The sequence below is a fragment of the Corvus cornix genome, chromosome 11 (assembly GCF_000738735.6).
Source record: "Corvus cornix cornix isolate S_Up_H32 chromosome 11, ASM73873v5, whole genome shotgun sequence".
NCBI lineage: Eukaryota > Metazoa > Chordata > Aves > Passeriformes > Corvidae > Corvus > Corvus cornix.
In genome coordinates, this window is record NC_046341.1 from 7106369 (window position 1) to 7127945 (window position 21577).

The 21577-nt window shown below is 60.3% G+C and overlaps 1 protein-coding gene across 10 annotated transcripts in view; it reads left to right on the forward strand.

Annotated features, from left to right (window-relative positions):
* Positions 1–1803: 1803 nt before the first annotated feature.
* RIPOR1 (RHO family interacting cell polarization regulator 1) overlaps positions 1804–21577 on the forward strand; it is a 31994-nt gene continuing 12220 nt past the window's right edge. For 3 of the 10 annotated variants that reach the window (XM_039558276.1, XM_039558275.1, XM_039558277.1), the window contains exon 1: positions 10645–10921. In XM_039558276.1, the coding sequence (XP_039414210.1) occupies positions 10660–10921 (262 nt within the window). In that variant the 5' untranslated portion in view covers positions 10645–10659. Of the gene's footprint in view, positions 1962–2714; positions 3143–10644; positions 10922–14302; positions 14565–15000; positions 15427–16118; positions 16460–18160; positions 18970–19103; positions 20348–21577 lie in introns of those variants that run through there. The other 7 variants (XM_019288286.2, XM_019288282.2, XM_019288289.2 and 4 more) reach the window with 7 other exon arrangements.

Genomic DNA, 21577 nt, shown 5'->3' on the forward strand with positions numbered 1-21577 from the left:
CTCCATGCCCATCTCTCTCCATGTTTCTCCCTTTCTCCCACACCACATGCTGGATCCTGGAAGATGAGCAATGCCAGAGATCCCACCATGGATTGCTGACAGCTTACAGTCGTCATCCCCCTCGTGGTCGTTGCCAGCCCTGTGAGATGTGTGTCACTGCTCCCTTGGGGATATGGCGGGAGACAGGACTGCTGGCAGCTGGGACAAGCTCCATCAGCCTGGGACATCACCTGGGATGTGGTCAGGTCATCCAGGGCATGGGCAGCACTGTGTTCTGAAGGTGGTAGGAGGAGGAGTGGGAAGCTCTGCAGTACTGGACACAGCTGCTGGGGACAAGAACTAACCCCAGGGCACTGCTGGGCATTGAAACACCTGGAGCATCAGCCTGTAGGAATCCCAGTGCAGTGGTCTTCCCGTTGGGTGCGAGGATAGCAGAGTAACTGCTGTGCAGAACCAAGTGGAAACGGTCAGTTGATCCCATTTTTCAAGCCAACAAGAGACTGGGGCAGGATGACCCAACTTGGACCTCTCTCTGCAACTGGGATTCACCCCTGGTGAGTGCTTTGCCTTCACAAGTGCAGCCAGCTGCTCTCCAGGAGCCCATCCTTCCACCCTCTGAGACAAGGCTCATCCCAGGCAGGACATGCTGGAGCTGAGCCACCAGGAACTGTGCCACCCATGGTAATTTGGAGGCCAGGGACCCCTGAGAACCTTAAAGTGCTCCAGGGCACGTGTTCTTCAGGAAGCCTCAGCGAGAGGCCAGATGGGCAGGTCTCCCTGCTCAAATGCTTGCCAAGTGGTGTCGGCTTTTCCTTTGCACAAGTTCCGGGTGTTTGTGCTCATGGAGCTGATTATCTTCCCCGTTTCCTCTCCTGCCTGATGTTTCCTGCCTCACTCCTTCCCTCCCTTTGCTGGCTTTGCCCTTTGTGTCAGGCTTATTTCCTGGCTCTGGGAAGTGTCAGACTTAAGCGTCCCCCCTGCCCACTGGGATGGCAGCACACAGCCCTGTGTCCTTTCACTGGGTGCAGTACAGTGCCCCAGGAGACACTTGAAATCCCAGCTCTAGCTGCTCCCTGGGAGCACAGGCAGGTTTGGACAGAGTAAATGTGATTTAGGATCCATCTGCTTTTAGCAGCTGATCCATCTCTGTTCTGAAGGTGGGCACAGGTGCCAGCTGGACCAGCGTTGGTTCCAGCAGTAGGGAAAGCTGGACAACCTCTTTGGGATTCTTCCTGAGGCTGCGTAAGGTCGTGGAAACATGTCTGGGGACTTCCAAAGACCATGGGTGGGGAAGTTGTCACCCAGAGCAGCTCAGACAGCCTCCCCCAGCCCCTTTGGAGCCACAGTAACATCTGGGGGCAAACATCTCTCTGCTCCAGGGAGCCCAGCAGCTCTCCAGGCTCCAGGGATTGTCCTCAGTGGAGGGAAAAGCCCACATTTCCCAGGGTCTTCCAGCAGCTGCCTTACTCCAGACCAATAGCCACTGGCAAAGACTTGTTGCACCAGGAGCTGGAATCAGGCAGGTCTGTGGGTTGGGGTAGGAGCAGTGAGGACACCAGGAGTCCTGACCTGACTTGCCAGTCCCATTTTGAGCAAGACCCATTTTGAGAGACACCCTCCCACACCCGAGTGGGGTGAATGGCAGCAGGCAGAGCCTCCGTGGAAGGCAAAGGCTGCTACAGGAGGAGAGGGTCAAAAAAAGGAAACGGAACGGAAAAGGGCTGCTCCTGTGACAGCGATGCAGCTGCGGAGGTGGAGCAGCAGGCAGGTCACAAACAGCCGCACACGAGGAAGTGCTGGGACACCAGCCAGCGTGGCCAGGCTGCAGCAGCTCCAGGTGCAGCAGATCTTTGCTGGGAAAGACCAAGAGCAGAGGCAACCAGAACTGCAGGGACCCCAGCCAGGACCTGGAGATCCCCTTTGCAGGAGTCGTCTTCCAGCCAAATCTTTCTTCTGCCAAGGTGTGGGCACTGTCCATGACGTGGGGGGATGGGGCAGCAGGACGGTCACGGTGGGGACCATGTGCTGGGTGACACCGCGGTCCTGGGGCTCAGAACCCTGGGTGACCATTCTCAGAGGCACCAGCAGTGGGAAACCCCGGTGCTGGGAAGGCTGGACTTTCTGGGAGTGCAGGGTTTGGGGGGTGCTGGGGTCCAGGGCTGCCATCAAAGCACAGGGACCCAACTTGGGTCCATGAGAAATGAGGCTCTGGAGGAGGAACAGCCCGGTCCCTGCTGCACCAGGGCTGCTAAGGAAGCTGAGTGGGACCAGCAGATAATGTGCTGAGGGTTCCTCCGGCACGGCTGCAGCTGCAGGGCTGGGGTTGCTCCATCGCTATCAGTCCCTGCAGAGCCCCATTCATCCCTTCTCCCTCCCCTGTGTTATTGTTTGCCTGGAGGAAGCAGCTCACCAAGTCGCACCTCAAGCTTTTAACCCACTGGTGCCTGCCCTGGTGCTCTCCGCTCCAGTCAGCCAGAGCCGGGCAGGCTTCACATCTGCCCTAGGAGGGTGGTTTGGTACTGGGAGCTTGCTCCAGGCTTTGCCTCTCTGGCAACCAGCAGCAGCCCTTGACTCATCTCTCCCAAGCCATGTTGTCTCCCATGGGTCTCCCACAGCCCCTTTTGCAGAGGGCAGACGCTGTCATTGTCACCTCTAAGGCTCTGAAAGCTTTAGATGCCTATGATTCCCTCCTTCCTCTCTCTTCCCCTTTTTAGCTGGTCGGATCCTGCCTTGTGCTTCCTCTGGAAGCCCCCTGGTCTGCTGGGGGGCACCATGGAGGCAGCAGCTTTACCAGCTTCACACAGACTTAACCCAAACCCCTAATAAGGAATTTGGAGGAAATCCATCTTGGGGAAGAAAACTGCAGCACTTCACCAGCTTCGTTTGACAGGCTGGGATTTAATCAAACCCCAGGATCTACAGAGGTGCTCCTTGGGGAAGTGGAAATCAGACAGAACATCTCAGCAGCCTTCTCCAGATTGTCATCTTCTCACACAACTGAGCTCTGCCAAATTGCCCCCACTTCTCGACTGGCAGGGAGGGGGCATCAGTGCCCCATCAGCACAGGCTGGGCTGTGCCCTCCCTGGTGATGACCACCGAGGGACACCTTTCCTGAGCATCAGTGTCCCTGCAGGAGCAGAGGTAGGTCACCCACTGCTGAGCCTGATGGGGTGATGCAGGTGATCCACATCCCCTGTGAGCACACCACAGATGTTGATGAGCCCATCACATGCCCCAGTGCCCCCTGTGCACCCACAGAATAAACCAGAGGTTTGCCTGCTCTGTGCCCTGGGGCCCTGGCACAGCCACACCCATGGATCTTCAGAAAAAAACCCGTTTGGGAGCAAGGAGGGTGCACCCGTGGGTCACAGAGAAGTGCTCGCCCTTCCTCCCACAGCTGGGCTCTGCCCATGCCTTTTCCCCCAGGGGTGCCCACAAAAAGGATGATGCTGCCAGAGTGATGCCTTGGCCATAGCACCCAGTCCTGCTCTGCAGGGTCCTGCCAGGGGTTTGCAGCAGGTCAGCCTCTCCCTGCCCATCCCACAGCACCAGCTGGGCCTGAATTTCCAGCTCTTGCAGAACAAGTTCCCAGGTGGCTGCACTTGGGGCTGGCACTGTGCCGAGATGCCAGTGTGCCTGTCCGGTGCTCTGTGTGTGTGGGGGGGGCTGTGGGGATGGCGATGGGGTTCAGCTGCCCAGGGCATGCCATGGGCTGTGGCAGGCTTCCTGCTGCTGTCTGCAGGACAGGAATTGCTAGAGGGGTCATCTCCTCGGTCCCCAGCATGTCAGCACACAAATGTGTCTGTTCCAACTCTCGACCCAGACCTGCTGCCCTGGAGCATCTTCCCCCCCTTGTTGTCTCAAGGGAGTGGAGTTAAGACCCTGTGATGGCAAGAACAAGGATCCAAGCTCATTCTAATGAGTTCTCTCCCCCATGTCCCTCTCCTCGGAGCCAGGGAAGTGATGCTGGGGAGGAACTTGGCTCCTCTTGTTTGTTATTACAGGATAAAGTTACCCTTTAAAGCAGAGCCAGTGCTGTCAGGGCTGCATACCATCCGGGAACATCGCTCCTTCCAGCGGCTCCACACACTTCTGGTTATTGTGCTCGCACGGAGCCAGCCCAGCCCCGGTCACAGCGAGGGGGATGCAGGTGGGGGGATCCAAAAAGGATCTTTTCCCACACTGGGAAAATTGGGAGCAAAGGGAAAAGGCCTCTCTCCTCAGACGAGGGCTTTTCTGATTCTGGGATATGTGGAAAAGAGGAGCAGAAAGCAAGGACTGGGAGCAATGAAAGGGAAGGGGGAGCTGGATGTGGTTGGGGTGTTTTGGGGTTTCTCTTGTCTCCTGGGATGCTCTCTCTGACTCAGCTGGGGACCCTCTGGATAGGGCAGACTGCCGGTTGCCACTGTGCACAGGCTGGGCAGTGGTGTGCAGCTGGCACCCATCGCACCACCCCACAAGTCCAGCGGCAGCTCAGCATCTCCTGGCAATGTGCAGATGGGAAGAGGGGTGGCTTCTCCTTCGAGCTCCAGCCTCTGTCCCTGGGGGTCCCAAATCCAGGGGATCCCTCTCTCCTGTGAGCTGGCACCCCAGGAGACACCCCAGCACCCCAAGGCTTTGCAGACATGAGGGTTTCTCAGCAGCAGCCTGGCCATCCCACCCACACTAGACCCTCTGGAGGTGGCTGGGGGCTTGCTCCGGGTTTGACTGCCCCGCGCTGAGCCATGACATGCCTGTGGGGTGGAGGGGAAGGAAGCTGACCTGGTGGAGCCGAGCCAGGGAGAGCTTCCTGGCAGTGCTCTCCAGCCTCCAGTGCCTTCCGTGCTGCTGCAGATGGCTCTGGGTGGGATGGAAAGCAGGCAGAGGGCTGTGTGAGCCCTTTCCAGCCATTCCCCAGCCTGGCATCCACCGGCTCTGTGCCGCTCGGGAGGCAAACGCCAGCTGGGGCCCTGACACCGCCACCTCAGCGGGGTGTCGAGGGAAGCCTGACTCATCCCCAGCAGGAGAATCTGAGACTTGCGCATGTAAACAGAGCTGGCCCTTGCATGCCAGGACATGTGACAGATACAGGAGAGACCGGCTGGAGCCACAGCCTGGGGCTGGTGTCATTCACACATGTGCTAGAGGCATGAACAAGGGCTGGAATGGGCCCTGCTTGGGGGCATCTCTTGGGTGGGGAGGATGTGGCAGGATCCATGCTATTGGCATGTCCCCCCTCTGCTACCCCTACCCGCCCGGCGGCTTTTAGCAGCTGGTTTTAGTCTTGGTTTTCTATTTGACTGCCACTGCTTTCCTCCAGAGACACTCTTCCCAGCACAAACCCATTTGGACCAACAGCCAGGAGAGGTAGAATAGGTGCAATGGTGGCCTCACCACCTCTGGAGGTATTCAAAAAAATGCATGGATGCGGCATCTGGGGGACATGGTTTAGTGGTGGGCATGACAGTGCGGGGTTAATGGACCTGATGATCTTAGAGGTCTTTTGCAATCTTAATGATTCTATGAGAGCAAAACTCCTGAGATGCCACCCCACAGTGCCAGCTTCAGAAGCAGAGTGCAGCTCGTGGTGTCAGGGGGTCTCCCTGCATGTTGTGCTGGGATGGAGAGAGCATGGAAGTGCTAGTGTGGGAGCACAGAGGCTCCCCAAGTGCCTGTTCCATCCCAGGAGCAGGGATCGCTCAGAAACCTCCCAGTTATTCAACACACTCCCCAGCACGTGATTTCCCTTGGGTTTAGATGTGCTGTGCTGTGGGCTCTGGGCTGGGAGAGCTGTAGGCCAGCTGGGAGAGGAGATATCACAGCCACTTCCTATCCTTGCTTACCCTGCACAGCCAGTTTCATTTCCTTAATCCCCATCCCAGCATTTTCTTTGTTGTTTTCTTTGGAGGGGAGGGAGCTTTGCTGGAGGCTGGTGCTCGCTGCAGGAAGCACTTTCATGCTCTGGGAGGCCAACGTGGGTGCCCACTGGCTGTTCCCAGATGGACTCACTCTGCTCTTGGGTGTAGCAGGTGCTGCTCACGGGGGTACAGGGACCCCACTTTAGCAGTGGAATGGATCAGGGTGTGTGTGGGATCCCCTGTGCTGCTTGGGAGGACGATATTTACATGCATTTGCATACAGCTCTGCTAAATTTGTAGACTCAGCCCTGCCAAAACACCTTGTGCTCCGAATGGCCTTTTGCACTCACATCCTTGCAGCACCATTTGGGGCAATGTATTCCTACCTCAGCCAGCTTGATTGGCCAAGCTTTGCTTCACCTGGTGTGATGTTGAATCCTCAGCCTGCTGATACCTTTGCCATTGTCCATCTGTGCCATGGTCCAGCTGCCAATTGCCCTGCTCCATCTGCTGGGCTGGGCTGGTTTCTGGGCTTGCCCACAGCCTCAGCCTTCCTGTTCAGTGCTGGACAATGCCAAGGGACTGTAGGAATCTTGTGAATCATGGATACTTTGGGAGTGATCCTACGGGTGTGTGCGTGAGCTGGTTCCTGCTGTGCTGAGGTGGGGATGGCTGCCTGGTTGCAGGAGGTGGAGTGGTCCCAGGAGATGTTCAGCCCCCCAGGCTGAGCTGGGATAGGGGTTGGAGATGCTGCCAGCCACCTTCCTGGGGTGGAGAAGGGAGTTAGGAGGGGGGACAGCTGGCTGGTGGCCAGAGAGTCTGGACCAGGGTTGTTCTGCAGTTCCTTAACCTCCTGGCCCATGCTGGGGCTGGACCGGATGAAGTCACAGGCTGGATGTCCTGGCTCTGCTGCAAAGCTCTGACCCAGATTCTGGATTTCTGGCTAGAGTCTGGGAGAGTTGACCAGTACCCAATGCTGCCTGACACTGAGTAGGTTTATGGCCACTCTGGGGGTATCCTGTCCTCCCTTTTCCCAGCCCCGGGGGCAGGCAAAGTGCTGGGACAAGCAATTCTGCCCCATAGAAAAGGACAGGCTGGGTCAGGGCTGTGCCCCAGACTGCTGCCGCTGTGAGCTGGCCCCGAGTGTGTCGGGGAAGGTTTTCCAGCAGAGCTCAGAGGACCTGCTGGCACAGCCTTTCTGTGCTGCCGGCCAGTTCCCGAGCGTGGCCAGGGCTCCGGTGAGTCAGCTGGAGCGGCAGCTCACATTGCTCATGCTGCATCAGCGCCGCCCTGGCTCCCTCAGCTTTTTCCCAGGTTGTGCTCCCCAAAAATGCGCAGCTGGAGGGATGCAGAGCTTGGTGCTGGGATGCCGGACGTTTATCTCCGAGGCGGTGGCAGGGATGGTGGCAGGGATTGTGGCAGGCTCTGTGGAGGCACCTCAGCTGCTCCTGGGGGTGGTGGCCAGGCTCTGAGTGTGCTCAGCACATGTGGCTGTCCCGGCGCAAGGCTTGGAGCCCTGGCCTGTGTGTGCTGCCTTGCTCCAGCACTGAGCAGGAATGCTGAGCATGCAGCAGCTCCAGCCTGGAGCCAAGGGCTGGCCTCCAGCCTTCCAGAGAGAGGGGAGAGGAAGATGTGGCTCCAGGCCCAGCCTGCAGTGAGAAGAGCAATTTGGGCAGAGACCCGCGGTGCGGGGCTCCGCTGACGGCTCAGACCTTTCTCTGCACCACGGTAGGCGGCTGCAGGCAGCTGGCACGGCTGGTGCTGAAGCTGCCAGGAGGAGGGGAATGTGCTTGGAGTGGTCTCGGGTCACCAGGCTCTGGAAAGGTGCAATCCTGTGCTGGGAGGAGCTCACTAATGCCAGCAGGTTCTCAGACGGAGTGCCCTTGGGCTCAGGGACTCCTGCCTGCACCAATGCCCAGCTTCCCAACCGGACTGCTGGGAAGCCTCCTTCAGGGACAGGAGTCCAGGAGTATCCATATCCATGCTGGAAGGGTTAGCCCGGGAGTATCTGTACCCATAATGAAAGGATTAAACCAGGAGTATCCATCCATATCTATGCTGGCAAGATTAACCCAGGAGTATCCATATCCATAATGAAAGGGTTAAACCAAGATTATCTGCATCCATGCTGGGAAGGCTAACCCAGGAGTATCCAAATCAATGCTGGGAGGCTTAACTCCTGCCTGCCAGCAGGCACCATACCTCCATAAATCCAGGAGGCAGTTTTGGAGGGCAGGCAGGCCAGGGGTGCTGCCGGAACTCGGGCAGGAGCCTGTCCTTGTTTTTGTTTGCCAAGCTGGTCCGTGCTGAGCAAGCTCCCAGAGCAGCCAGTGCGGTGTGCCAGCCCTGACCTTGGCACAGGGAGTGCTTGACTCCACAACCCAGCCTGGCAGGGCAGGCAGGCATGTGGCCGAAGGGAGGGTGCAATCCCCTCTCCTGCTGCCTGCAGGGATACAGCTGCTCCCCAGCAGCAACCAGGAATGGGGTTTTACCTTGGGATGGTGGTGCATAGGTAAGTGGAATGTAGTGGTGTGGGTCAATCTACCTCCAGGCACCCCAAGTTTTTACTAAGAAGGTGGTCAAACCCCGGAACAGACTTCCTGGAGAGAGGTGGTTGATGTCCCAAGCATGTCGGTGTTTAAGAGGCATTTGGACAGTGCCCTTAGTAACATGCTTTAACTTGGTGGCAGACCTAAAGTGCTCAGGCAGTTGGCCCCAATAATCCTTGGAGGTCACTTTCAACTGAAAATTTTCAGTGGTGACACCATGCACAGGGTGTGGGTGGGATCCAGACCCCCACTCAATCCAGTTGGGATGATGGATCAAGTGAGCTGAGCACACCAAGCACATGGTGGGTCACCCTAGTGGGACAGGGACATTGTGGCACTGGGACCTGGGTTGAGAATGGATTGGGAGAAGCCCTGAGGAGAAGGACTTGGGGGTGTTGGTTGTACAAGAAGCTCAACATAACCTGGCTGTTTGTGCTGGCAGCCAGAAAGCCAAATGTATCCTGGGGTTCATCCTCAGCAGCATGGGCAGCAGGTTGAGGGAGGGGATTCTGCCCCTCTGCTCTGCTCTGGTGCGATCCCATCTGCAGCACTGCATCCAGTCTGGGGACTCCAAAATAAGAAGGATGTGGACCTGTTTGAGCAAGTTCAGAGGAGGCCACGAAGATGCTCAGAGGTCAGGAACATCTCTGCTGTGGAGACAGGCTGAGGGAGTAGGGGCTGTTCAGCCTGGAGAAGAGAAGGCTCAAGGGAGACCTTAGAGCCCCTTCCAGTACCTAAAGGGGCTCCGAAAGACCTGAAAAGGGACTTTAGACAAGAGCACAGAGTGACAGGAAAAGGGGGAATGGCTTCTAAGTGACAGAGGGCAGGATTAGATTAGATATTAGGAAGAAATTCTGCCCTGTGAGGGTGGTGAGGCCCTGGCACAGGTTGTTCAGAGAAGCTGTGGCTGCCTCATCCCTGGAAGTGTCCAAGGCCAGGTTGGATGAGGCTTGGAGTAACCTGGGATAGTGGAAGGAGTCCCTGCTCATGGCAGGGGGTTGAAACCAGATGGTCTTTAAGGTGCCTTCCAACCCAAACCATTCTGGGATTCATCAACCACATGGCTTGGTGAATCCACCCTTGCAGCCTCTCCTTGTTGGCCTTTTGGCTTGGCTTTTCCCTGGTGGCCTCAGGACCTGCTGTCCCTTCTCCTATCTTTGCATCACTTCTCCTTCCCTGTAACCAGGCCAGCCTGGAGAACTGGGCTGGGTGCTGGGACGCCCTGGTTCTCACTGAGCAACCTTGGCAGCAATGCTCTGCTCCTTGGTGTGGGCTCAGGAGAGTGAGAGTGGTGCAATGATGTCCTTGTCACTGATATTGCCCTGCTCCACTGGGCTCCAAGACCTGATGATGGTCTAATTAGTGTTTCTGCCTCACAGGGCTGGCAGGAGCACTGCGCTGCCTCGTCCTTGCATGGAGGATGTCTCACCAGGGCTGCGAAGGCATTGGTCCCATTTAAAACTGGGTCGACTCAGTAGGATCTGGGACAGGTAGGAGAAAGATGGTCTTGGGAGAAAGAGGAGGAGCAGGGTGCATCCCCCCAACAGGCACCCCTCCACCTTCAGGGTTGCTCAGAGCTGTCAGGGTTTAGGAAGCAAGACTGGTAGTTGTGGAAGCAGCAGAGTGTGACTGTGGCATCCCTTGGTGACAGCCTGCATTTACACTGGGGCTGCCTGTCCCTTAGCTGGGGAAGCTGGGAGCGCTCCTCTGCTCATTCCCCATGGAGGTTGGAAGCTGGTGGGATGGGGAATGTGGGTCAGTGCCAATGCTCTGCTCCCCCAGAGTGGACTTTCTGACTGGCACAGGTCTGAGCATGGCTCAGTTGGATGCAGGAGCTGTGGGGGGAAGGCAGGGTGGGGTGCTGGGTGTCACAGAGCTGGGAGCAAGGACGTTTGGGTGTTCCCTCTGCCACCGACTGACTGCACAGCCTTGTTCGTGTCACTTCACTGCCGGAGTGTGAAACACGCCCGGGGTCTGTCAGGGAGCACTGAAGCCCGGGATGCTGTGGTGGCCCTCGTGGGGGGAGAGGGGGGTGACGGAGGAGGTGTTGCTCCAGCCATTGCTTCCCTGGCAGGGGGAGGCTGTGGGCGCCGTGTGCGGCAGGAAGGCAAACAGCCGGGGGCCAAGCAAGCCGGGCTGCCCCCACTCCCCTCGCCCCGGGGGAGGTGGGGCTTGTGGACCCCCGTGGAATGCTGATGGGCCGGCGGGTCCGGGACCCCCGCAGGGCCGTGCGGCGGTGGCAGTGGCGGTGTTGGTGGTGGCGGTGGTGGCGATGGCGGTGGCGGCAGCGGTGTCGGTCGCCTCGGGGAGGGAGGTGCTCCCGTCCATGCAGCTGCCATTGGCGCTGGCTGGGCCGTGGTTTCCTGCCGAAATCACATGGCTCCCGCGTTTCCATGGAGAGAGCCGGGGTGGGCGCTGCCAAGAGCCTGCACGAACTCCCCGCTTGCTCCCGTCCATGGGAGTGGAACAAAGGGGATGCACCGAGCCAGGCCCGCTTTCGCCCCGCGTCTCGTCCCCCGCCTCTCCTGGGACATGTGAGTGCCACCCGCACCTCCGCACCCCGCGGCCACGGGGGGGGTCGGGGGGAGCGGGGTTAGTGGCCTTAGCAGGGCTACACCCTTGGGGGGCCACGTCGCCGCAAGCCACCGCCCGCCCGCCCGCGTCCCCTGTGCCGCCAGCCCCGGTGGGCGCCCCACGCCGCGCTGGGGTGTCCGGGCGCGGCGGGAGGACGGGGACGGGGACACGGACACGGGGCTCTGCTCCTCCGCCCCACTGCGGATCGGTGCGATCCTCCGCACGCCGCGGCCCGGCCGGGACCATGGCCGGAGACGCCCGGAGAAGGAGCTGCCTGACAGTGGGATATCAGGGCGAGCACCCCCAATGTCAGCCGGTGCCCCCCAGACCCTGTCTGGGATGTATCAGCTTCTCCAGCCACTCTTTCTCTCCCAGGTTTGGGGTGACGCTGGTGGCATGAACCGTGTTGTGCCCCGAATCCCTTGAGACTTCAGGCAGGGGTACGGGCAGGGGTACGGCGGGCGAAGGGAAAGCTGCCCGTGCCCATATAGGGCCGTGCCCGAGCGCCTGCGGGACGCCAGAGCCCTGGATCCCGCGGGAGAAGCTGCAGCCATCTCCCCCATCCCGCCCCTGCGCCCGGGCGGGACCCGGGTGGGCTCCTGCGGGACCTGGGTGCACCATGTCAGCTGGGTGCTGCCTCCTCCTCCCCTCCAGGGTGACGGAGGGAGGAATGCTCGGAGGAATTAATGAGACAGATCTCGCTTTGTTGCTGGCCCGATCCTCCTGTCTCCCAGCCCTTCCCAGCCTGCCAAGAAGTGCTCGGGAAGGCCTCGCACCATTAACCCTTCCCCTGCCGCACCTCCGGCCATCCCAGGGCGTGCAAACAGCCTCAGCGGGTTTTACCTTTGCCACATTCCCAGAGGAGACTCCCGAGGGCACTGGGAAGTCCTGGCCGTCCTATAAACCCCATGACTCCCGTCTCCTGGCTGGTGGCCTCACTGCGTCCCCCGGGCAGGGCTGGGACGTGAGGCCGTGATGCCGCACAAAATCCGGCAGTGCAGGGCTTGTCATCAGCTTGTCACCAGTGGCGTTGCCTCCTCTCGGCTCGTGGGGGTCCCCAGTGCATTGCCACAGTCCCCTGGGTGGAGAGGAGCTGTGGTGGCGTGGTGGTATCCCTGGCGTGGTGGTGGCTGAGTCCCCATGGGGGACATGGCATCATGGGGTTGAGCATGGAAACGGGGGGCAGCAGTGGACATGGCAGTGATGGGAGATGTTGGGGTGGGCAGCTGAGAGGTTTTGGGGTGCAACCAGGGGATAACTGTTGATGTGCAGTGAGGACGGTAGTGAGGACAGGGGGGATCTCTTCTCAAGCCTTGCTGAGGCTCCTGGCCAGAGCTGCTGCTTTGCCCAGGAATCTGCAGGCTGGGTTGCAGCAGGGTGCCTGAGATGGGCATGGTCCAGTGCTGGCTGGACAGGAGGAGCTGGATGGGCGTAGGGTGTCCCCCAGGAATGCCATCAGGCTGCGCTCCAGATTGTGCCCGTGGCTGAGGCTCAGCGGGTGCATTGGAGCTCCTGCCATGGCACTGACCTAAAGGACAGGACCCTGGGAAATCCATGGCAGGCAGGGAGCAGCTGGCATTCAAGATCCCCAGGGCACAGTGAAGGCAGCCCAAGCCCTGGCTTTGCGTGGGCTGAGGCCAGTGCTGGGCTGGGACGAGCTCCCCGCCGCGTGCTTTGGGGTTATTTATAGGGCTGCCATTTATATCGCTTCTATTTCTGCTGCTGTGTGGGGACGATGCGAGGAAGCGAGGGGGGAGGGCTTGAGTCTGCCACCGCCCCATGCCCAGCCCCTTCAGGAAGGGATGCTGCTGACGGGCACTGGGGCCAGCCTGGCTGGGGTAGAGCCTGGCTTGGCACAAGGGCTGGTCCTTCTCCAGCCCTCAGGTCATCCACCTTGCGCAAAAAACTCTGCCTTGGGCTCCCAGGATTTTTTGGAGTTGGCTTTTCCAGTTTTAGCAGAAAGTCCGAGAAGTAGCACTGTGGTGGAGGTGACCACCTGCTGTCCCAGCCCAGGACAAGTCACTTGGTCACTCACTGTGGTTCTCCTTCAAGCCATGACTGTGTGTCTTCTTGCCAAAATTGTCATCTCCTGCCCTCTCCCAGGTCTCCCCCATGGCCAGGAGCTTTTTGGCCCCTCACCAGGCTGGTGCTGACTCCATCTCCACAAACCTTTTTGGCCAGCCATGACTTCTGACACTGACTGAGGCTGGCCTATGCCCTTTCCTGTCAGGTTTCCAGCTGTGGTGACATTCCCAGCCTCAAGGATGTCTGTGGCTGGGGAGTACTTGTCCGAAACAGCCTGAAATAGCTTCTTCATCACCTTGGCCTTCGGTGCTGGTGCCACCAGGGCAGCATCGTGTTAGGGCTGGTGGTTTCTCCAGGGGCTGGGTGGGCTCAGCCTCAGTGCTGGTGGTCCCTGGGCCAGCAGGGAGAAGCTGGAGAATTTCCCTAGGACTCTGCTGGAAGGACGTGGGATCTATGGGAAGCTGGTCTTCTATCCCATGGAGGGCAGGGAAGTGGGAATAACCTCCTGGATTTTTCTGCCTGGGCACAAACTGGCCGTGGCTGTACATGTGTGTCCAAGTGTGGCTGCACACAGAGTGTTTTGTTTGCATGTTCAGCTGTTGTGGTTGGGGTGGGGATGCCCAGGGCAGCTCCCCAGGCCTGGTGAGAAGACATAAAGGGACACCCCCAAAAAGGGAGCACCTGGGGTGTTACACCCACATCCCTGCTGTGGAGGAGGGATTGAGGCAGCCACCCTGGCTGGTTGAGCTGAGCCAGAGTGGTGACTATCCAGGGAAGCCCCCTGATATGGAGAGTCACATGGAGATGTCCTCTTCCTTGCACCCACTCCCTATCCCCAGCCAAACCAGGAACAGGGGCTCATTTAACTCAATTACCACCCTGGCGCTGCTGGCATGACTTGTGCCCTTCCTCTGCCCTCCCTTGGCAAGGTGTCCTGAGCTGTCAAGCCCCGCCAAATGCCGTGCAGGGTCCTGTGAGGTGCTCAGAGGGCATGGCTGATGTGACTTGTCCTTCTCTGGCGTCCTCTGCCACTTTTGGAATGCCTGACCCTGTCTTCTGCCTGCTCCTGGTGGTCTCCCCAAGGGTGATGCCCGGGATGGTGCCATGCCAGGCACCTCACCCATGTGTCAGCTGCCACAGAGATCCCCCCAGGACTGCAGGCTGTGGAGAGGCAGAGTCCCCACAAGCAGCACAGCCTGGCTGTCACCCCTCTGCGAGGGAAGCCTGGAAGTCCCCTCACTCTGCGTGGCACCGGGGAATGCCCCTCCCGCGGCTGGGGCAGCTTTAGCGTGGCTTTGTCATTAACCTTTAATGAGAACAAACAAGCTGGCATGGGCCAGCGCTGCAGGCGCGCTGCCTGGCCGTGTGCCGGGCACTGGCTCCGCACAGCTGCCAGCACGGCGCAGGCTTTGCACAAGGATGGTCAGAGCCGGGGCGGTGCCGGCAGTGATGCCATTCCCTGGGGAGAAGCAGCACGGGGTGAAAAGCCGGGTGGTGGCCACTGCCCACGGCAGCCACCAGGATGGGACTCTGCCCATCAGGGGGGAGAGCTGGGGGGATGCATCGCGTCCAGACAAGGTAGGAGACATGGTCTTCATGCAGGTTCTGGAAGGCTGGGGTGGAGATGGGCTTTGCAGCGTGCTGGGCTGCTGGCTCCCGCAGGCCTGTGGCACTGGCATGGAGGCTGCAGGCCGGTGGGCACCTGGGATGGTTTTTCTTTGGGTGCTTCTCAGAACCGGCCCAGCCTCACCAGCTTTTTTCCCAACTGTTCTCCCAATGTGGCTGGTGCTGTGCACCCCCCCAGGCACCCACCTGGGCCCTGGGACCTGAGGGTACCCTGAATCACAGCACTCTCTGGTGACACCGCTGCAACCCCAGCTCTGCAGGCTTGGCTGTGGCTGCCTCCAGAGCCACGTGTGGGTGCCCACAGTGGGACAACCATGCCACCCTATGTGGAAGCCCCTGATGCCTCTTGTCCCCTGCAGGACCTGAAGGGAGGGTACCTGCTCTGGGCTGGGGAAGCAATCCCACAACAGGCTCACTCTCTGGGGGAGGGCTTAACTTTGTGGGAGCACCTCATACCTGCAAGGACCCCCAAGACTCTGTCCCAGTGCTTTTCCTCCTGAACCTGTCCTGACCTTGCTCTAAAATCAGCAGCAAACAGGAAAGGAGCCTGGGAGGGAGGTGTTTCTTCCTGCCCCAGTGACGTGGTGAGGGCAGCTGATCCCAGGCTGGATAGAGTTGGCTGCTCCAGCCTCTGTCCAACCTGGAGGAGGGTGCCAGGATTGGGTATTCCCAGGACCAGGAGCTGTGCAGGGACCTACAGCGCTGGAGCATGGTGACATCTGTGCCACAGAGTCTCCTGGTTGTTTAGGGCACTAAACAGGGAGTTGTGGGCCTGAGAGGTGCTGCTGGCTGCTGGAATTGGCATGGAGGGCAGGTAGGTCTGCCACACTGCCCTGTGGGAGCTGGACCCCCGTGGGAAGCAGGACACACATTCCCACATGGGAATTGCACCCAGCATCTTTGGAGAGCCCTGTGAGGAAGCTCTGGCTGAAGAGAGCTCCTCCAAGGCTTTGGAGACTCAGGATACAAACCAGGGACTTTTGAGCAAGGAAACCCTTTTCCCAGTGGTTCCTAGGTCTTGGAGGGTGCCCACAGGCATGCCACGGGATTGCATGCTGTGGGAAGCCTACAGCAAAGCCACGGTGGTTTTATATATACATAAATATAACTATATATATATTTATTATATTTGTATATACTTATATTTAAACCCAAGCAATGCAGAAGCGAGCGGCAGTGGTGTGAGCGTCAGCTGCCCACGGCTTTGTGCCTGCCCGCACTGGAGCCGGCAGGGATGGGGGCGAGGGGCTGTGCATCCCCCACCCAGCTTCGGGGACTGCCAGCAGCTCAGGGCCAGCGGTGCGTTCGGCAGGGCGGGGTGTGCTCCCTGGTGTGTGCCCGGCCCTGGGTGCCGGTGGGAAGGGGATCTCCAAGGGAAGCGATCCAGAGACGGGCTGGAGGGGGGGAGTTTGCAGTGTGTTCCCCTCCCTTCCGCCTGTGCCTCAGTTTCCCTATTGGAGGGGTGGGGAGGGAAAGATAGGGACCGAACTGCGCCGTGCTCCGGGAGTAGCCGGTGCTGGTGGGGCCTCTTCCCTTCAAGGGGGTCAGGCATCCTCCCGTGTCCTCCCATCCTCCGTCCCCCTTGAGTCACGCCGGGGGCTGCGGCGCTGGCAGTGATGTCAGCCCGCGGGCAGGGGAAGCGGGGGAGGAGACTGCTGCCCGGGGGGGAGCCCTCCGGCCACGGCCCCCGCACTCGGGCCGACAGACGGACGGACGGACGGCATGCGAGAGCAACAACCACCCGGGACACCGAGCCCAGCCCGAGGGGGATGTGCTGCCGCAGCACGCCATGAATGGCAAAGCGAAAGGTACCGAGCACCGGCAGCGCCAGGGCTCCCAGGCAAACGGTGATAATTTGGGGACCCCCAGCTGTTTGAGGCTCCCGGGGTGACGTGGCTGGGCTCAGGCGGGGATTTTTGGGGTGAGAAGTTTTCTTGGGAGGGAAGCTCTCCCTGATAGGGACACCAAGGACATACGCACCCGCCACCTGCAAGGGACACGGTTGTCTCCACGGGTTGCAGTGATGGGGTGTCAGGACAGGGTGTCCGTGCAGGATAGAACCCCTTGGCTGCCTGATGTTGCTGTTGCCCACACTGAGATCCAGGCTCTGCGTCTCAAGGCAGGAGAGGGGCCACAGCTGCCAGCTGCTCCGGGGTGATGCACCTCTGATGCCCCGGCAGTGCCTGATGCCATGGCAGCACAGTTTTCCTCGGAAAACTGTTTTTTCCCTGCTCGTGCCCCCATGTCTGATGAGGACAAACAGAGCCCATCTCCATGTCGAGCATCCCTGGCATGGTGGCCCCAGGGGACCTGGGCAGAATGGAGGGCCTTGGGGCTGCTTTTGTGCACTTGGACCAAATTGTCTGGGCAGGATTTGTGGGGGCAGATACTGGTACCCAACACAGTGCCCTGGAGATGAGAAGGTCAGGGGGAAGGTGGCATGTGGGACCTCCACAAGGTTATGCCAGTTCCAGAAGGATCCTTCTAGAGGATCCCAGAACCTTCGAGAGGGATCACAGCCCACTCAGGAGTGGAGTCTGGTGCCCATGGCCAGGATGCGGCCCCATCTTACAGGGTACAGAGGTGAGCGGTGTCCGTGGGGATCCTGGCTGGGTGCTCGGTTTGTGCCTTTGGTGGTGGGGGACTTCACCAGGACCATGGTGGTCCTGGGCTGGTTCCCAGGAGCCATCCTAGAGAACACATTGGGCCTGAGCTTTGCCAGCCCCTGGGAAACCCCCTGCCCCAATGGTTGCCACTTTCCTGGTCACAGTTTGGGTTTGCATCTCCCTCTGGCTGGAGGCAGGGAGCCCATGGGATGAGTGGCGGGGTCAGGGGCTGTGAGCCCCCCCGAGGAACTGGCTGTGAGTGTCTGCCTGTGCCGTGCCCTGCCCTTCCGCAGGGATACTCCGCGGGGTAAATAAGCACTTCCTGCAATTCTTCCCATTCGCAGCTCCTTCCCTTTCCTGCCGCCCTCCCACTTGGCCCAAGGAGCCAGCAGCCTCCAGTGGCCGCAGGGGCGGATATCAGCGCCATGCCCCTACTGCCATGGGGCCGAGAGCAGCCAGCACCCATCCAACCCAAACTGCCGAGAGCAGCCAGCACCCAAACAACCACACCGCCATTCCCTGTTCCGGTGGGGGCTGTGGGGCTGTGACCTTATGGCTGGGACTTTCTCTCCGAGTGAGTCACGGGAGCCGGGATGCCATTCACTGACTCATCTGACTCCCAAAAGCCCCCAGTCCCTCTCCTCGCCCAGCACGAGGAGGAGCCGGGGGTGTCCTGCCTTCCTGGAGGAGAGGCAGAGCATGGAGAGGTCAGGGAAGAGGCGGCTCCCAGGCTCCTTGTGACCAAGGCGGCATGGCTTCAGTCCCGGATGCTCCCATCCCCTGTGCTGAGGGGGGATGAGGAGCGATGGGAGGGAAGAACTGCTGCAGCCCACGCTGGGAGCTGGCCAGGGCCGTCCCGGGGCCGGAAGGGGCCGGCGGGGGCCGGGGGTACGTGCCTGGGTTGGGGCAGCGGGGCCACAGCTGTGCAAACACGGATGCAGCGGCTGCTCTGGGGGGAGCCGAGCCAGCGGGCTGAGTTCACAGGCTCCCGAGGTCATCCCTGCCGTGCGCCCAAGTTTCACCCAAGGGTGCTTGGGCGGGGTGTTGTGGGACCCCCCACTTGCCCCAGACACCACGGGCAGGACGGACGGTCCTGTGTCCATCGTGGCTTCCCCCACTGGGGGACACTGGTGCCCTGCTGTGCCCCGGGGATGGCTGCAGTGCGGGCCCACAGCCCAGCTCCTCCTGAGGAAGCCCCTTGGGCGCTCTAGGTGCTGCTGGCTGGTCGTGGGTGTCTTCCCCGAGGTGAGGGGTGCTGGAGGCTGCTGGGTTGGCTTCCCTGGGCACTGGTGGCCTTCAATGCGTGACATCCCTGGAGGTGCTGGTCAGAGCACCCCCATCTCCCAGGGCTGCATGGCTGAGGACTCGGGGGGAGCCAGTTTGGGGCGTCTCTGACCAGGGCAGTGTTGATAAACCCGCCGGAGCGACCTGAGGCTGGTGTCTGAGTGTCGGAAACAGAAACCAGCTGGGACCAACCCAGCCGGTCGGACTGCCCCCTCCGCTGCTCAGACCAGCATTCTTGGGATCCCAATCATCTCCAGAGCACCAGGCGTCGAGAGAGGAGCCGGAGGCCGGGCTGGAGAGCCCGGGGTGGGCTCCAGCACCCCGCGTTGTGCTGCCTGTACAGCTGCTCACTGCCCTTTTGGCCACTGCCCACGGGCAGTGCTGGCCGAGGACGGACAGACGGACACACTCCCAGGATTGCATTTCCTACGCTGGGAGAGCTGGAGGCAGTCTGTGGCGCAGAAAAGGTGAAAAGCTTGGTCGGGAGGCAGGTTTGTTAGCACTGAGCCCTAACTAAGGGCAGGGGGCGGTGGGGCTTGCTGGGGCTGAATCTTTGGGGCAGGACCTCTCCTGCTCAGGAGAGAGAAAGGATGTGCATGGGGCTTTAGCCCATGGCAGAGACACGAGTGTGCCAGTGCTCTGCTGGTGCCAGCCTCATGGTAAGCCTGGCATGGGGCTCACCAGCCTGGGCAAGATACGGTGCACGGTGGTCCCTTCCAAGTGCGCCCCGGGCTCTGCTCCCTGTGGGGGCTGGCTGTGCTGCTGGTACCAGGTACCTCTTATCTCGGTAATGTCAGGAATGCTCTATGCTGGGGATTTTTCCTCCTCTGTGAGTCAAGCTCAAGCGTGCCAGGAACAGAGACCCCACACCCTGCCTGCCCGGCCTCATGCAGCCCTTCGGCACCTGGCTGGCTGCCCACCGGTGCTGGACTGGAGCATCCTTGGGGCTCCTGGAGCATCACTCCTGCAGAGCAGGGATATGGTGTCCCACTCCTCCAAGGGGGCTTGGGGTCCTGGCACAGGATCTGGGTTGCAGGATGCCAGGCCTGGGGACGCAGGGTGCCATGGTGCCATGGGAGAGCCGGGTCTGGGGCTGGAGCGCAGGGATGTGGTCCTGTCAGCAGCCACTGCTCCCTGTGGCAGTGAGGGAGCCTCCAGTGCTTTGGAGCAGGACCCAGCACGGCACAAGTGGCTGCTGGAGCCTCTGAGGTGCCTGGGCAAGTGGCTGGGGATTGCTCTGACTGCTGGGGAGTTGTGCTGGGGCATCGGTCCCCTCCAGCATACCCAACATCCTTCTCCCCTCCAATGCCTCCAGCATCCCCCTCCCCCTGATGCTCTCGGCATCCTTCTCTCCTCTGACACCTTCAGCATCCTTCCCCAGTGCAGGCTTCTGCCTGGGAAACTCCCTTTAGAGGTCCCTCTGTGCCCCAAAATGGCAACGTGGGCTGGAGGAGGATAGGCTGGCAGGACCATCCTTACCCCGAGCTGGGACCTGCCCCACACATGGAGAGCCTTGTCCAGGGATGGTGGGTGCTCTCCCTATGGATGAGCCGCTGTAGCACCCAGCTGGGGAGCAAGCACGGGTGCCACAGGCCCTCATCGCTCAATGGGGAGCAGATTAAAGAGCCCTGCAGAGGGTAATCTGCAGGTCAGCTGTGCTGCCAGGGATTACAGCTCTTCGTAATGAGCTTAATTGGGACAGTGTTGTCCTGGAAAATGGAGGGACTGGCACCCAGATAACCGTGTCCGTGGGACCCGCCGAGTGGCTCCGTGGTCTGGGCTGGGACACGCGTCCCAAGGGGAAACCAGATGGACCTGCTGCCTCCTGGCTCCACTGGGATAGAGGTGAGTGGTGGTGGTTAGCTTTGACTGCAAATGGCTCTGGCACGTTCTGGGTGCTGCAAATCCTTGGCCCCAGCCTGACGTGCGGGGTGGTGAAGGGCACCGTGCTGGGGGGATGCCCACCGGTGGCTGAGTGGGTGTGAGCCGTGTGGGACCAGGCCGAGCCAGGGTCCTGGGCACGGGGAAGGAGTGGGGATGGTGGCAGAAGCCCCAGCAGTGCCTGTGTCCCTGTGCTGTTCACTGTCGGCCATGCTGGAGACAGGAGGAAAGGCATAGTGAGCCCCTTAGGATGTAGGGAGATGGCTCTGGCTCAGTCTGTCTGCCAGGGAAGCTGTGCATCCCCAGGGTCCTGCCTGGCCTCCCCTGGTGGGGTGGGGGATTGCTGGCACTGTGTGGGCTCATCCCCAGCAGCTCCCGCAGCTCTGCTCAGGGCTGGCTGGGACAGAGGGATTGACCTGCCATCAGTGGTGGCCAGAATGAAGTGGAACATCCTGCATCCTGCTCCTCTGTGGCTGCCCTGTAGGCTGGGCTCCTCTCTGTGCACAGCTGGCACTGCTGGGGGTGGCAGGGCCAGGAGCCTTGTTCTCCCCTGCTCTTGCCTTGTCCTTTGGGATGCCCTCCCTGAGCGCCAGCCCCGACCAGGGATACAGGAATGGCTCCTGTGACATGGAGTGGCAGACGGGTCTGGGCCCTGAGACTCAGAAATCTGCTCCACCCCCAGCTGGTATCAACTGCACTGGCTGTGGTGGGGACAAGCAGGCAGTGGTTTCAAGGCTCCTGACACTGTCACTGCCAGGAGCAGAGGGCAGGGGTGCAGCAGCCAGGGGGCTGGACACATGTGGCCTGCGCAGACTTTCCAGGGCCTGGCAGGGAATGGCTCAGCCTTTTCTTCCCCGATGCAGAGTTCCTGGCAAAGTTGGGAACTTTCCAAAGTGCTTTGTTGTCCTTGGGTTTCCCTCCTGGTTGCTGGAGCAAGCGAGCGGAAGCAAGTGAGGAGACAGCGAAGGGCTGGGCAGCCGGGTCCAGCCCTGTGCTTTTCCTGCCCCTGCAGCAGGGTGGCACGGGTGACAGTGGACATGGGACGAGGTGGGGTTCAGGAGGAGGTGTCTGGGCTTGGGCACCATGTAGAGTTTGCCACGGACACATCTGGGAAAGGCCATGGTATGCACTGGGCATCAGCCCCTTTCTGTGACTCCCATAGGGCCAAGCTGGGACACGACTGGGTGTGCCCAC